General features: G+C 37.1%; 1 protein-coding gene across 1 annotated transcript in view; it reads right to left on the bottom strand.

Moving 5' to 3' along the window:
* The window catches only part of arhgap20 (Rho GTPase activating protein 20), a 31,023-nt gene extending 15,480 nt beyond the window's left edge, over positions 1 to 15,543 (bottom strand). The window contains exons 1-10 of the mRNA XM_046837459.1: positions 15,193 to 15,543; positions 11,182 to 11,267; positions 7,262 to 7,432; positions 5,378 to 5,527; positions 3,481 to 3,522; positions 3,233 to 3,317; positions 3,071 to 3,145; positions 2,597 to 2,663; positions 581 to 769; positions 230 to 411 (exon numbers count right to left, since the gene is read on the bottom strand). Coding sequence (XP_046693415.1) covers positions 230 to 411; positions 581 to 769; positions 2,597 to 2,663; positions 3,071 to 3,145; positions 3,233 to 3,317; positions 3,481 to 3,522; positions 5,378 to 5,527; positions 7,262 to 7,432; positions 11,182 to 11,267; positions 15,193 to 15,294 — 1,149 coding nt within the window. The 5' untranslated portion in view covers positions 15,295 to 15,543. The remainder of the gene's footprint in view (positions 1 to 229; positions 412 to 580; positions 770 to 2,596; positions 2,664 to 3,070; positions 3,146 to 3,232; positions 3,318 to 3,480; positions 3,523 to 5,377; positions 5,528 to 7,261; positions 7,433 to 11,181; positions 11,268 to 15,192) is intronic.
* Between the last annotated feature and the right edge of the window lie 2,465 nt (positions 15,544 to 18,008).

Genomic DNA, 18,008 nt, shown 5'->3' with positions numbered 1-18,008 from the left:
AGTAGCTTGAAAAGTGCTGGGTCAAAAGCCAGCTTGTCCTTGTTGCTCCATCAGCTTTGGCCCACAGTACAAATCTTTTTCTATTGATAAATATAAGCTTTCCCAATTGCAATCTTACTAATAAATGATCTATAAGATTATCACTGACTCACTGCACTGGAGATCATGAGAATGACTTCCAATGACTTTCAATGTGTTTGAACATTGTGACTATGAATCCTCCACTCACCATGATGGGTTTGGGAAGACTGTCATCCTTGCATACCATGCTGAGGGGAATGCCGAAGAGCTTATCGGTTGTGGATGAAAGGGGGGATAAAGGAGGATCATCTAGTTGATTAGTTGAGCCACGCCAAAAAGCCCAGTTGATAAGTGACCGTCGTCTTTTGAATGGCTTCTGGTCTGGATCAACTGAGGTCATTAGATGGTAAAAGTGGATGTTATTCATACACAGTATTCATACATCAGTGCATTCATATATTCTCATTTTGAAAGTAAAGTGTAGCTTTTTGACCTTGCTTTCTACACCTTTTTAGAAAAAAAAATGGGGTGACATAATAGGTAAGATAAGAGGACTTACCAACAAAAGAGTGGCCCACAGAGACTCGGCTTGGCCTCAGGATGAATTGGCACTGACTGTCTGTCTGCAACTGCTCAAAGAGTAGCTCCAATTGTTTTTCAGGTGGAGTAATATCATCACTTTTTTCACCAGTTTCATCCAAAGGCTCTCTTAAATGGCTCATCTGTATACTGAAAGGAAACTCATGACCTGTACAGATGTAATGAGTAACAAAATACAATTAGTCTGGTGTAAAAGTATCTGTATCAAACCAAGACGTTAGCAACAGATTTTTTGTACTGTAAGTCCTGTAAGTTGCGAGATGGGGACCACCAAAGATTGGACTTGTTTGTCCAGCACATCCCACAGATGCTCAATCGGATTGAGATCTGGGGAAATTGGAGGCGAGTCAACACCTTAAACTCTTTATGCTGTTGTCATGTTTCTAAAATGTATTCCTGACCAATTATCAACTGAATCACTTATCAATCGGTCACTTATCAACTGGGCTAGTGGGGGAGTGGTAGCTCAGAGGTTAGGGCGCTTAGTGGGGGGTTCAAGCCCTGGTATCGCCAAGCTGCAACTCTTGGGCCCTTGAGCAAGGGCCTTAAACCTCTGTGCTCCAGGAGAGCTGTATCATGGCTGACCCTGCACTCTGACCCCAGCTTCCAAACAAGCTTGGATATGTAAAGAAAATAATTTCACTGTGCTGTAATGTAAGTGTGGTAAGGTGCATCATCTTGCTAAAAGAGATCACTTGGATAAGGAAATATGAATCAAAGTAATATCCACAAACCAGGCCCCAAGGTTTCCCAGCAGAATATTGCCCAAAGTATCACACTGAATCTGCCGGCTTGCCTTTTTCCCATGGTTCACCCTGGTGCCATCCACTTGGTGTTCTGATGCTCATGTGGCCATTGCAAATGCTTTGGCATTTGAACAGGGTCAGAATGAGCACTCAGATTATTCTGCAGCTATCCAAATTGGCCAGGTGGCCTTCCGTAAATTACTTTTGGAAGATACTAATAACTACATACTGGGCACAACAACAACCACATTTTGGAGATGCTCCAACACAGCCATCTAGACATTATAATTTAGCCCTTATCGGAGTTGCTGAAGACCTTACACTTGTTGAAGCCCATTTTTTTCTGCTTCCATCTTTAAATATTGTCACTTGCAAAGCAACTGTCAATGGCAATAAAGTTATGGCTGATTGGTGCATTTGTAAAGCCTTTTTTTTCTTTTTATAGTTGTTTTTCTTCTTAAAAACAAACAAACAAACAACTGTATCATTCTAAATGGATCATGCTAGTACGGATCAGGTAATAGTCAGTTGCAATTGGTTTTCGCAGTCATACATGCAAAAACTAATTAGTTGGCACTCTGTAATTTATAAGTATTTTACTGTCCAATTGTTTTTTTCTGATTGTAATGAAAAGTAGCGTGTATGCTGTAGGCTATTTGTTACATTGGCTTAATCCTACAAATATCCATCTAGTCAATCGACAGTGAATAAAATTATGCATCGACAGCTCAAGAGCTTTAGTCCACAAAGGAAGAAAATGTGATCTAAGTGACTTTGACTGTGACATGGTTGCTGGTGCCAGACAGGCTGGAATTTCAGAAACCTCTGGGATTTTCACACATGGCAGTGTGTACAGTTTACACAGAATAGTGCAAAAATCTCTGCTCTGTAGATAGAAATTCCTTGTGTATCAGAAAAGTCAGAGGTTAATGGTCAAACTTGAGGAAAGTTGAGGAAAGTCTACAATTACTGAAATAACCAATCTTTACAATTGTGTTGAATGGAGAAGCATCTCAGATTATACAATACACACTGCTTTTAGGTGGATTGACCACATAGGTTTTTATTCCTGTCAGCAATAAATAGGAATTTGGGGCTAGATAGAGCATAGGAAACTGGAAAGCTAAACATCGGAAAAAAACACCAATTTTATTTCTTATTTTTATTAAAATGGCTGAAAAGTGCAAAAGAAATGTCTAATTTAGCGTAATAATTTATCGCAAACTCACCAATAAGTGGGTAAGGAGCATTGTCTTTTCTGGAACTCACCCACAGTTGGAAGTCCTTCACAGAACCCTGTATACCCAAAGACAAACAAATTCACAGAAATGTTGTGCTTCAGCAATGTTTTTCACCACTAACCTATATGAAGAACCATATGAGGGCATGTCTTGTCTTTGGACATGTATTTTGGGTTCGGCTATAAATACAAAGTTAACTAAAGTGCATTGGAATTTTGTGTACTGTTAGAGGTGTCTTGATTTGATTAAGTAGATGTCTGTGCACACACTGTTGCCTAAGGAGAACATAAATAGTCTCAATGTTACTGCTCCCCTGGATAGCTTTATGCATAGCACATATGCCAGTATATTAAGACCTCTGCATCAATGCATTTACATTTATTTATATATTTACATAGAAAAATAAAAAATAGGCAAATGAAAAAGCTTAATTCTAACAACTCAACGTAAATAAAAACTTACCACAATCCCAAACTGTTGCAGTGCAAGACGAATAACCTCATTGGCACTGTCAGAATTACTCACAGCGATGGTTTTCTAAACCAAAAGAGCATCAGATTTTGATTTGCAACAAACTGGAACAGTTGAAATAAATATATCTGACTTGAGTGTAGGAGAACTTACATATGAAAAGTTCCCCATGTCCTTGGCGTGCACTTTAAGTGGGATTGTTTTTGGATTATCTTTCTCCTTCTCCTCTTTTATTCGACTGTAGAGAATAGAGAATTTAAAAGAAATATGCAATAAAAGCAAGTGAATCTGTCATGCTGAGAAAGGAACTTTTACTCAAATGTACATTCAAGAAAAATTTGTAAACATGAACTTATAAATAGAATTTGTTGCATCTGTCAATTCCATGTGACTCCATGTACCTTTTTATAAGAGAAAGCCATCTCTCTTTCTGTTCAACTGAGCTATGGAGAGAAGAACAAAACATTTTCATCAGCAAAATCTGTTTAAGATACATTATTTGAGTTGCTATCATGCTATCATGGTTATTACAATCTTAGTTTTTAAAGGGTTCCTTTGCTAGGAAACAATTAGTTGCAGGGTTTCACATAGAACCTATAAGGCTTTCCTCAAAGAAACAACCTAGAAATGCTTCAAGTATCTAATTTTTAGATTTTTTTTTAAAGAGCTACCATTGATTTCAGGATTTACCATTCACAATTATTGGAAGCAATAATACATGCACACACACTACATGGACAAACAGTTTGGGACACCTGACTTTTCGAGCCATATTGGATGGGATTAAATTTCCACTAAACTTGAACTAGGAGACCCAAACCTGTTCCAGCATGACATTGCCCCAGCACACAAAGCCAGCTCCATGAAGTTATGTTTTGTCATGCGTTGGAGTGGAATATTTTGAATGGCCTGCTAAAGATCTCTCAACCCTTTCGAACACCTTTGGAATGAATTTAAATGCTGACTTTATCCTCACTTTGCATTAGTAACTGATTTTACAACATCCTTGTGCCTGAATGAGCACAAATCTCTCAAAGCTCACACCAAAATCTAGTGGGACATAGATTTGTTAAAAGGATAGACAGACAGACAGACAGACAGACAGACAGACAGACAGACAGACAGACAGACAGACAGACAGACAGACAGACAGACAGATAGATAGATAGATAGATAGATAGATAGATAGATAGATAGATAGATAGATAGATAGATAGATTCTAAAGCTATGGCATTGAAAAAAATGTGTAGACACTGTTGTAGAGGAACAAGTAGAAGGTTATAGGCTTATGGCATTAAAAAAATGTGCAAGCTGAATAAACAAGTCCACTTAACATACACACACACACTACTTTATATATATATATATATATATATATATATATATATATATATATATATATATATATATATACTTTTATATTTTTCACTTTAGCTTATCATGTTTGAACAAAGAAATGTTTCTACTATATACCCTGCACTATGAATTTGAAGTATGGATGTGGGAGGAGCTTCTCATAAAACATTAATGGGACATTACGCATCATCAAAGAAAGATAAATAGAGTGATGTACTGGGACATACCACATGAGAATTCAATTTAATCGGCCAAGAAAATGAATGCCCTAATGTTGCTGCATTTGGATATCCCCCCACTTTTAATTTAGTTTTTTTCAGTCGTATATTAACTCAATCTCATGAATACATACATATTTTTAAGTCGAAAGCACTGGAAGTATAACCAATAATAAAAGAAATAATCTACTTTTAAGATTTTGGCAGAGTGAGCAAATCAAAAGACTATATATTGTCTAATCCTTGTATAAATACACAAAGTCATTTCTCAGAATGCTCAAACAGCTGGTTACAGGATCCACTACCTCACTCGGTTTCCCTGAAATGCTAATCACAACTGTTCTCAATAAGCACACTCTCTATAAATAAACCAGACTTTCATTGAGGCTTTACAAAGTCTTGATCCTAGCACTCCATATAGCACTCCATAGCTATGTTTATAAGCATTTTGATTGCATAAACACATTCTGGCTCTGACCTGCTCTGAATTGATGAGCTCGCTATCTATTGATTTTTTTGGCTTTGTCTGCTTTATTCAATAAAACCCTGCATTTGCATACAAACTATGTCTGTACCAGAGAGAATCTTGAGTGTATATTACTAGCATATTCTTATAAATGCAGCCTGTTTTTTAATGGGGTTGAATGTTTTTCAGAATATGTTTCTGTATATGGCCTCTGTTGATGAATAATGGGTAGTAAAAAAAAATAGAATATACCATACCTGAAGGTAGCTACACAGTTGCAAGTCGGCCAACCCATCACAAAGCTTTTGTCAAGACATGTACTCCCCTCACACACTTCTTCCATGCAGTTTGCTATCCACATCTCACAAACTCGTGTCTGTGCCTTCAGCTTAAAGTTGGTTGAAGATCTGTTCATAAAACACCACTTGTAAGTAAAGGTTGTATGTAAACTAACATGTTAGTTCAGTCATTAATTTATTTCCAGTAACTGCATTATCCTGGTCAAGGTTGCAATAGATCCAGGGCCAAAAATAAACTAGGAATACGCCATGCACATAGATTTTCACACGCTCGTCTGCACTTAGGGGAAATTTAGTGTAGCCAATCCATCTACTGTCAATGTTGATGAAATCTGTACACATGTTGTGCATGGTGTGTAAAAGAAACCATGTTAGCTGCAAGTATTAGGCAAAAGTTATCCACTGTTTTGTAATGACCAATAAAAGCTTGTGTTCTAGCAGATCACTAAGTGCATACTTGGAGTTCCCTTTTTAAATGCATACCTATTAACCAATCTTAAAGTTAATGTGATTTTTTTAAACTATTGGTAACTCTTTATGAGTTGCTCTTACAAGTTAGCAATTATGAAAATAGCATAGCAGAGAATAAGAGACAAATGAGTCAGTACACTGGTGCAAACATTTAAAATGCAATGCTTTTTGTCACAGTGGCAAACATGACTGATAATGAAACTGCACTGCTACTGTCTCCAAACCCAGGGGGGTTTTTATCTCCTTTTTTTTTACAGTCATTACTTGGTTATTGATTTTGAGCTTGCTTGAATCATTGCTATTAAATAAAAATTAATAACTAAAACCACTTTTGCTACTTTGCTATTCATAGTAGCCTGGACATTGTCCTCATTTTTCTGTTTTTCTGTTTTGTTCATTTCATTCACCCGAGAAAGTGAGTTTACATCTAGGAGAATCTTAGATATAAGGACAAGATGGTTGATTTCTGGTATTTCCTCAAAGATATAAATTTCTACATTGCATTCATAGGAGTGATGCCTAACTGAATGGTGTTTGTTATTGAATTTTGTCATGAAGCAATCTCAATTTATCAGTTTGAGAAAATCTTGCATAGCACCGCTATTATAGCTTGAACACAACTCTATTTATATATTAGTTATTGCCTTTTATCATGGTTATTAACATGTTTTCAAATCAAATCTACTGACTTTAAACGCCCCCTTTTTTTTTACACAAGTACGTGAAATGGGACTAGACATGACATATTAAATATAGGTCAGAACCACACAATAATGATAGGTCAACATAAAGAGAACGTTCAATGGATAAGCCTTGCACTGCCAACTTCACAGTGGCTGCATTGGCTTTCATGCCAAGCTCTGCTTCAGATCGAGTTAATTGGCGCTTTGGGTGGTAATTACTGAGAAGGACCCTCTGGCTATGTGAGACACTACAGGAAAAGGAAGGAGGATGTGGGCCACTTGATCCTATGAGACACAATTAAACAAGGGAGGAAAAAGGGTGGAGGAATGGCCCAATTCTTCCCACCATTAAGCACTCACTGGTAACTCCCATACATGGGCGTTTCAGCTCATACGTTTTCTTGACTGCTCTACTCAGTGAAACATGGATAAAAATAATAACAAAAGAAAAAACAGCCTTTTTCATTTTAAGTTGCCAAATTGTACAATACATATTAATGGCATTGTTTCTTTTAATCATTCTACAGTGTATGAAGAAGCTCAGTATGGGTTTAAGCTAAATAAATTGTGAAAGTTATGTAACACATTTAATTCCCCATTTTAACACTTACAAATGTTTGAAGCCTGAAGCAGAATTGAATTAAGCATTTATTGAAATATTGATATGTTCCAGGCATATAGGTCTTACTTGGCTTTGCTGATGAGTAGGATGTCAGTAAAAAGAAACATATGCCTCTCCTGGGTCTGCAGACCAGTCTTCAGCTGGGCATATACATGGCCAATAAACATCCTTGAAGGATTTAGAAATGATTGTACCAGTAGGCATGTCTCTGGGCTGACCGGAGAGAGACTGTTATCCCTGAGAAACAACAGCAAAACGGAAATCAGTAATTACGTAACCACAGTTTTAAATGTGCACTGGTTTAAATATGTAGCAAACCATGAGATTTAAGGTTATGTTGAAGACATCTTTATTTAGGTAGACATGTCCATCTCACTTTAGCGTTTGAAATGATCATGAAAAACCCCAGGATACAGAATACGGACCAGATTTCTACTTTGCTGCTGTAGCCGAACCAGCTTCCAAGTAATATTTACACATGACTCACTGTCAAAAAAGCAAACATAACAAGACACCACCTAAATAGATTCTTACTTCCGTTGAACTCTGTACTGTGAATTAGATGAATCTGGCACGTGCGCTGGGCTCAAAACATATTTTCATTTACAACATGCTAAGTATCTAAATAGGGGTTTCAGAAGACATGTGGGTGCAACTGGTAAACATGTTTACAAATCCGGATTACGGCCCTGGTCACTCTAAATTAGAAGTCACTAATCGTCCTCATGCCACCCTGAAGAATTTAGTTCCAACTCGATATTGTAATTTATAGCTGTTTGGTATTAGCATTCCCAAAATTGAAATATAAAGCAAAAGGCGTAACCAATAAAATATCCACTTATACAATTTCCCCCTATATTTAGAACTTACACAATTTTCCCCTATATATAGAATGCACCCAATTTACACAACTACACAATCTATATTTAGAGCGTAAACAATTATCCCATATATGCACAACTCAGCAAGCAACAAAATGACTTTAATAACACGTTTACCATCATTACTGTGTGCTTATGGGGTCAAATGTACAGTATGTGACAAACAGTGACCAAACATCCAGTGCTGCTTTAACAAGGTTATTCTCTTCCAGTGTATAAAGGCCTAAGGACTATATTTAGCCTTTATATCCCCTAGAATTATCTTTGTGAGGAGCTTAACTACTGTTGAAAATGCTGACCAAGTCATTCTAGGACACGAGACCATGAGAATGCTAGTTCCTTTATGGCAACTCAGTTTCAAGTTCATCTTCAAAGCAATGTTACGTCACTGTATTAAAATTTCATTTTTAATAGGAATCTCATTTGTTAGAGGAGCTGATCAATTGATTTGAATTTTTTTTTAAATAAAATATATAACGTTTTCACACAAAATATAAATGATAAAAATAAAATAAAACCAATTATTGAGCATCATGAACTCACTATGCTAAAGTATATACAGTATCTCACAAAAGTAAGTACACCCCTCACATTTCAGCAAACATTTTTAGTACATGTTCTCAAGGGACAATACTACAGAAATAAAAATTGGATATATTTTAGAGTAGTGAATGTGCAGCTTGTATAGCATTATAGATTTACTGTCCTCTGTGGCAAGGGAAAACTCCCCCAGATGGTATAAGGAAGAAACCTTGAGAGGAACCAGACTCAAGAGGGAACCCAGAGCTGCACAGGTTGTTGCTGGGATCCTCTTCCACTCCTCCATAATGACATCACAGAGCTGCTGGATGTTACACACATGGTACTTTTCCACCTTCCGCTTGAGAATGCCCAACAGTGCTCAATAGGGTTTAGACGGCAATGCAAACCGACTGGTTGCAGTGTGTGGCGTACGGTCTTAGCACTAACAAGCGAACCATCCACTTCTGCAACCTCTGAAGCAATGATGCATCACTCATGTGTCTGTTTTCTGAGGCAACTTCTGCACCTGATGTACAGCACGAGGACTCAACTTCTTTGATTGACCCTTGTGAGGTCTGTTTCAAGTGGAACCAGTCTTGGAAAACCTCTGTATGACCCTGACCACTGTACTGTAACTCAGGGTGTTACTGATCTTCTGATAGCCTGGTCATCTTTCTGGAGAGCAACAATTCTAAATCTCAAATCCTCAGAGACTCTTTACCATGAGGTTCCATGTTGAACTCAATGAGAATTGACTTCAAAGCACAATGTTTTAACTGCTTAAATACAAGATACACAAATTTGTATGGTTCTATCAAGCAGACACAAACATCAACAAGAATAATACATGTGGCTTTGCATAGTTAAATGACATACAGCTGTTATCAGTTAGGGTGTACTCACTTTGTTGCCATCTACAGTACTTGCAGAATAATGGCTGTTTGTTGAGTTATTTTTAGAGGACAGTAAATCTGTACTGCTATACAAGCTGCACATTGACTACACTAAAATATATCCAAGTTTCATTTCTAAAGTATTGTCCCTTGAGAAGATCTAACAAAATGGTTGCTGAAATGTGTACTTGTATATGCAAGCATTACTCGCTCATAATGTCAGCAATTTACATCAAAAACAACCCAAACCCAAATAGGAGACATGGAAAACAAGATTTATTTAAAAAGAAAAAGATTAATTAATCAGTATTGGTTAATGCTTTTCATATAATTTGATCTTCTGGGTCACAGTGAAACTAGTACCTAACCAGAAAACGCTAAAGAGAGAGTTACTATAATACACTCCTTCACACCCTTGATGGCAATTTATCATACCGCCACTAGCATGGAGGTGAAAGGAAACCAGAGAACCAGTACCCTGGATCTGCCAAGCGGCAACACTATGTGCATAATCATGCTGCATAAACATATTATTGCATTCTAAAATATCAAAGCTTAATATGCAAATGAAGGTCATGCAAAACTACTTTACCGGTTAATAGTTTATTATTATAATGTTGTCTCTTGACATAAACTGCCAGCAAAACAAAAAAAACAAAACAAAAACAAACACCTTGTACACTTTTAAAGATAGTGTAGACATAAAAATAATAATAATAATTTAATATAATATAACTTAATATATATATATATATATATATATATATATATATATATATATATATATATATATATATATATAAACACATCTGTTACTCACATATCGGGTTACATATGTATCTTTAATTGCATGTGTAATATCTCTAGCTTATCAAGTAGCACTGCAAACCTCAGCCAGAGCTGAGTTCTCGAAAATGACCTTATAAAAACTTCAGATCAATTCAGTGATATAGTGTGCATTCGGGAGGATGGGCTTTCATTTCTGAGCAGAGGGGTTTGTGTTATCTCTTGATGCACATAAACTTATTACATTAAACATTTACCCGTTCAAAGCATACTACATTTACATAAAACCTGCTCTGTACTCACAAACATGATTTGTGAGTACAGATCGGGCTGAGTTTCTTCTTGATATTTTGGTCAAACAATGTAATTTTCACAATATATAATATATTAAGCTTGACGGCAATACAGGAAAATCCGATGGCAAATTTTTACAGTGGGCACATTTCCTTGTGAGACTGAGATTGCTTTAATAATCAAACATGAAAAAGAATTAAAATCGTCATCGTATGCACACATAATAATAGGACATTCTGGATGAAGTGCTATTTGAATCAGATTTGTATGTGTTTCACAAAAAGGAATATTTAGACTGCTGATATTTGATGTTTATTTGAATGGGTTCTATCTTCTCATTTACATTTCACATCCTAAATATATCAATTTTATTTATTTTTTTACAGCTAGCTTTTATGTAACAAAGCTGAAAATCTCACCTTAGTCACCTCTACTGCAGAAAAATCCGCCGTCATAAAAAGCAGGGTCTTACTGGGTTTTTTTTTTTGAGTGAATGGGCTGCCCTGAAAATCAACCTGAGTGTACATGTAAAAGACTCTCCCTGCGTAAATATTGACATTACCTTTGAACTTAATTTGCCAACTCTGAATACGGCACACAGATTCCATACCTGGATATTGTTCTGGATCTGGTAAGTGCTTTGCTGATGACCAAGGAAGGAGCAGACTGCCTGCGGCAAGACAGGGCCTTCGTCCTCTAAGAAGAAAAAAGCAGAATCCTTACTTTACATGTTGAAGTCAAGACCACACCAAAACGATAATTTGTAACCGAATCAGTGGGAGGATCAACCTTCAGATTTTTACCGCACAAATACTGCACTTTTTTCTGACTTTATTCATCAGATATACAACAAAATGGATCTCACTCCATTAGAAATCCTGGAAGATTCTGAACAAACATAATCTCAAAGAATTACACGCCATAAGTGAATAAAGATGAATCCTGTCTACTCTTTAGTATGATTCCTTTTGAGAGACACCTCTTATTTTATTAAATGAAATAATAATTACACCTTCCACAAGTATCACAGCTTTTATTCAGTGTTAAGGGCATTTACTTTTTGACATTACATTTGGTTGTAATATTTGGCCTAAATAATCATTGCCAGTGCATATAATGATAATAAGAATAATGTGAGGGAAGCTATTGCATAAGTGCAGACAAAGACAGAGTTTTAAGTCTGCGATGTGCTACTTGCTCATGCTGTATTGCTTCGAAATACCGACCATGGTGTACAGTAATAAACTCTTTCTATTGAAGAAGAAACAAAAATGCACTCGACTGCACATTTGAATAATTTGTGCTTTGATTAGACAATGAGTGCTGAGTGTATCTACTCTTAGTTTCTTCCCCATAGTTTCCAAGGGCATAACTAGCTAGAAAAAGGATGATACAGTAAACAAACCACACTGCTCTTGATGACATTTTGCATGCACTTTCTTAGTCACTGCTGATGATGTATTATGGATGAGTCATTGAAGCAGCTGTAAAATACCAACCAAAATGAAGATCAAATCTTGATGTGTGTTTTGCTCTGTGCTCACATGACACTGTCTGGTTACTGTATTGTTAACAAGCTGTGAACTGTGCAATGATACGATGTACTATAGTATATCAAATAAAATTTGTATATAACCTTCAGTCTATGAACTCAATAGTGCATGCTATACTTACTGCATTCTCTATTTACAGGCAAAACTTCTTTTCACTTCACCACTTGCACAATTAGATTTGTTTTTATCTTGACAGTGATAGTAAATGGGTAAAAAACCATGATCACAAATATTTCACTAGATAATGAACTCAAACTTTATATTAAAGTAGGTTTTTCCATAAAAAAATAAAAAACTACAATATGGATAAGTGGATAAGTAAGGATCAATTCACTAACAAGTATAGGCAGGACAACAGGGTGTTCCTGATGAGGAAAAGGTCAGAAGCTCTAATCAGTTTAGAAGGTCAAGGTTTAATGGCTATTGGCTTGGCAAAAAACCAAAAATAATACTGACACACAATTATATTTTATTGAGCTTAGGCAGACGGGAATGTTATATTTGAGACAGGGAAGACAATAGGGTCTTTAAATGTAAGCAACAGGTTTGCTCTACCATATGATATATTTAGAAAAAAGGCCAAGAGATTGAGAACTGTCGCAGCCAGTTTTGAGAAATAGATTCGATTTCTTGACTAAAATATTTTGTATTTGTTCAAAATATATATAAAAAAAATCTAGTATATGGATGAACACACAATGCTCCGATTAGCTAGAGATTAGCAAGCATGCTAGTTCTGTTTCCTCATTTTGAGGTTATGTGCAGCCTTGCAACGTAATAAAAACAGTTCAATCTTCCTTTTACTCGCTGCTGTACCAACAAAGGTGAATAAGCTTACTGTTGCCGATAATCAAAAACATAAGACTGAGAGTCAGCAATGCTGTCACTTATATATTAAATCTAAGTGCGTATATTCAGGTAATCACATTTAATCCTTTGCCCAGCTATTAAGTTTTATTCAACTGGTATTTTAATACAATTCAGTATTGTTCTGTGTAAGAAAAAATACATGTTGAACATTTCTACAAGTACGCTTTAACAGCTCTGGAGTTTTATAGCAATTTATAAGCCTTTATGGGAAAATTTGAGACATTGCTTTCCATGCAAAGTACTTCACAACTCAAGTTTATATCTTAGCAACAAAACCTGTAACGCTGAATTACTCTACAGGCACTGGGCTGTGGCTGAACCTGTGGTTGAAAAAAAAAAAAATTCCACCACAGTTGCTTCAAAGAAGGGATCAAAAATTTTGACTACAGTCTTAGGAATATGTCAGGAAGTGTACCACGATGATTTTGATGCGATTTTGAAAAACAAACAATTTTCCATTCTTCACAGGAAACCTGCAGCAGGGAGAGTTTAAATGATACACTGTCCAGCATGTCCAACCCTGAACACTAATCTGCCTTCGAGTCTGTTCACTGTGTCATTTCACGACATGGCATGAGCCTGTAATGACCGCTATATTCCGAATCCTGTGATCCGTCAAAGGATAACCTGATGACCTGCGTTCTGAGGAACGGTCCTTTTAAAGGCTCACCACTCACTTTTGGTTTAATCCATCACACACGTTATCTACTGTACACTGCATTATATTGCAATACAAAGCAATGTTCGAGGGAGAGAAGGCAGAACTCAAATATAGGCGTATTAAAGATTCAAGTGTTGCTAGACTGAAAGCATGATAAACGAAAGAAAAAAACAGCACACACATACACACACAAACAAACACACACACACACACACACACACACACACCCTATAGAGCAAATGTCAGCAAAAAAAATGAGTGCTTTTGTAACTTAGAACAACACAAGCGATGGCCAAATGAATCTATAAATATTAGGTAAGTAGAGAAACTTATATCACACATCAAACATTGGCGCTTATATTAATTTAAAAAGTTTCTCTTTAACAAAACGCCTTAACACGTTGACTTGTTCGTATTATATAGACTTAGCTGTCAAACAAAAAGAGGAACAGGTACTTCCAGACAAATTAAGCCAAAGATCTCGGCCAAGCTGAAATGCAGCCGTTCTCCTCAAGCCAAGGAAAGATGACGATGAAGAAAAAGAAAGAAGGACATAAAAAACCCTCCACATTGGGTATGCTAAAGTGAGACAAATCACATAGGGAAATCCAAACACATGCAACCAGGAATGACAAACAGGATGGTCTAACCACTGGCATCCCAGGCTGGAGAGGGTTCCCTGAAATAACTCTGCATAAACATGGAATTACTGCTCAATTCAGCGCCGTTCAGACGCCAGCTCGAAGACCACGGAGCATGACTTTTCCAACTCTTTATGACTTTACAAACTATAAGAGCAAATCCTAAAGACAGGATTGAACTTGGTAGTTTGAGATTTTATAACGTCATACTGCATACCCCTGTATGCTGGCTGGTGTTTATCAAACTGCATTTGGCTTTTGGTGCATTTTAATGATGTACATACTAAAACAAATATTCCTATAAGAGATTTAAAAAAAGAAAGAAAAAAGTCGTGTCTGCCCCACAAAAAAAGGGAAGAAAAAACCTATAAGTAAAAGTCATATAAGAAGTTACTCTGTTCGCAATGACTGTAGTTAGATCTAACGTGCATGCACATAACTAAGGTAACTAACATTTGCATCATAATCTTATATTTATTAATATGTCACAGCAATTTGGTGCACTGGATGAATTGAGTGGGCAAATCGAAATAGTGTGAAGGGTGCCGAATGAACTCCCAAATGAGAACTTGCTGGAAAGCAGAAATAACTGCAAGAACACACCAGTCTTCAACATATGGTAATAAAAATATGCAGAGCAAGCTTTTCTTCTTAGTACTCTATTAAAAAGATTGACAGGGTTCACAATGATCACGACTAGATTGTGCATAGTTATGGACACATACTGTAACCTTAGTGTCTATATTTCCTAGAGATATTAATAATAATAATAATAATAATAATAATAATAATAATAGTAATAATAAAGCATTCTTAGGCACCGATCTATACTAAATCACATGCTGATGAAGTGTGCCTCTCTGTTTGCATTGAAGAATAAAAGCCTTATGCCATACCCGCTTGTTATCCAGATGTGCGCACATGTTGGTCTCGTCAGTGAGTGATGAAGAGCGGCTCTGGCTGATGTTTGCGTGCTGCTGCGGTGACATACTTTCCATTCAGACGCTTACAGGTGGTTGGACTGATCCAAGACAAGTGAACCCCTGTGCGCAAAAGTTGCCAATTTATCCCACGACGGAAATCATATTAACGCACAACCCGAAATCAGGACACACCTCGCAGTCATTTGTACAACGGCGAGAATAAATGCGTAATAACCATAGTCCTGAGCAGGTCATATCCACTGCATGGGATAAACACAAGTCCCGAGGCGCGATCTGACAACCTGAACCCAGCAACCACGTTTATTCAGCTCCGCTCAGCACTTTCAGCTGTACACTCGAGCCGCGCCCTGGGTCCTAACGCCCACTATTTGCCTTCTAAACAACAGTTTGGCTTTAGAAGGCTGGACATGCTCTACTCTACTCATCCACTCACTTACTCGCTCACTCACTTATTTAATCAACCATTCACTCACTCATGCACTCATCCATTCACTCACATATCCACTCATCCATTCACCCACTCATTCATTCATCTATTTACTCACTCATCCACTTACTCACTCATCCACTCATCATTTCAGTTACATATCCACTCATCCATTCACCCACTCATCCACCCACTCATCCATTCATCTATTTACTCACTCATCCACTCATCCTTCACTCACTCATCCATTCACTCACTCATCCACTCTTCAATTCACTTACATATCCACTCATCCATTCACCCACTTATCCACTCTTCAATTCACTTACATATCCACTCATCCATTCACCCACTTATCCACCCACTCATCCATTCATGTATTTACTCATTCATCCACTCATCCATTCACTCACTCATCCACTCATCCATTCAGTTACTCGTCCACTCATCCATTCACTTGCTCACTCACTTACTTAATCAACCACTCACTCACACATACATCCATTCACTCACTCATCCACTCATCCATTAACTCACTCATCCACTCATCCATTCATGTATTTACTCATTCATCCACTCATCCATTCACTCACTCATCCACTCATCCATTCAGTTACTCGTCCACTCATCCATTCACTTGCTCACTCACTTACTTAATCAACCACTCACTCACACATACATCCATTCACTCACTCATCCACTCATCCATTAACTCACTCATCCACTCATCCATTCACTCACTCATCCACTCATCCATTCACTCACATATCCACTCATCCAATAACTCACTCATCCACTCATCCATTAACTCACTCGTCCACTCATCCATTCACTCACATGTCCACTCATCCATTCACTCACATGTCCACTCATCCATTCACTCACTCGTCCACTATTCCACTCACTCACTCACTCACTCACTCACTCACTCACTCACTCACTCACTCAGTAACCATGATCAGATTAGTGGTGGATCCAGAGTCTAATCTTCAATGTTTGCAAGGTGAAAATAACTCTGAATGGGACACCAGTCTATTACAGGGCACCATGCACACACACATTCACACACTAGGGGGAATTTATCTTAGCCACCCCACCTTTTGGAATGTTTTGAGAGAGTTTGGAAGGAAACCCAACAGAGACGCAGTGAACATGCGCAGAAACTCCATACAAACAGTAATCCAAGCTCAAATATCTTGTAGTTCAAGGTTAAAAAGCTACTGATATGCCACCCTATTGCTCCTAATGATGATGATGACTATAATTATAATGTAATCATTATTTTATTACTTATATGCAGTAGCATTGTTCTTACAAAAATTTAGTTTTTACTTATATATGTATTATTTTAATTGCTTTTATCTTCATTGCTGTTGCTGTATTTGTATTTCTTTGATGTTTGCACATACTATAAACTATTTTTGAGCTTGAATATAAGTTTAATATTCAATTCCAGTACACCTTATTTAACACAACACCTAATTACCAAATGACGGAGGTATGTGTCAGTTCTGTACTCTAGCCATCCAAGATTTATCAGTAGTAATGAAAGTATATTTTAGCATTTAGCTTAGTTCAGAGGTTAGATCAGTCAAAAAATTTAGCTTTGGTGAACCCAGAATATGAGACCATTTGATATATATTAATATATTCCATTGTTTGAACAAAAAAAACATACTGTTTGGTATAAAAAAATAATTAAAATAGTCAAGTTTATTTCTATAGCGCTTTTCACAACAGACATTGTCTCAAAGCAGCTTTACAGAATTTAACAGTTAAGGTGAACGATGTGTATTTATCACTGATGAGCAGCCTGTGGCGACTGTGGCAATGGAAAACTTCCTTAGATGATATGAGGAAGAAACCTTGAGAGGAACCAGACTCAAAAGGGGAAACCGATCCTTATTTGGGTGACATCATGAGTGTGATTAAAAGGGGAACCCATCCTCATTTGGGTGACATCAAGAGTGTGATTAAAAGGGGAACCCATCCTCATTTGGGTGACATCAAGAGTGTTATTATAGTCTTTAAGCCATACAGAACACTGGAGAGAGAGAACTAACATGAGCACTGGAGTGTAAGATGAGTAAAGTTCTTTCTACAGTCTTATACAGTCATTTGTGGTTATAAAACTAGGAGCTACTGAGCAACTCTTAAAATAGCTCAACATCTGAGATCATCACAGATCCAACACCAGCTTCTCCATGCCAGAGCCTTTAAACACTCAAAGAGGTCAAGTGTCCAAACTCTACATGAAGTGGGATCCAAATGGCGCTGGTACGTCTCTAGATGGATCGGGATGTTTGCGGGCATCTACTTCTTTAAAGGTCCACAATCTTCA

This window comes from Silurus meridionalis, chromosome 24 (genome assembly GCF_014805685.1).
Source record: "Silurus meridionalis isolate SWU-2019-XX chromosome 24, ASM1480568v1, whole genome shotgun sequence".
In the NCBI taxonomy this organism is placed as follows: Eukaryota; Metazoa; Chordata; class Actinopteri; order Siluriformes; family Siluridae; genus Silurus; species Silurus meridionalis.
The sequence above is the reverse complement of the archived record's forward strand: the minus strand, read 5'-3'. Positions and strand labels throughout refer to the sequence as shown.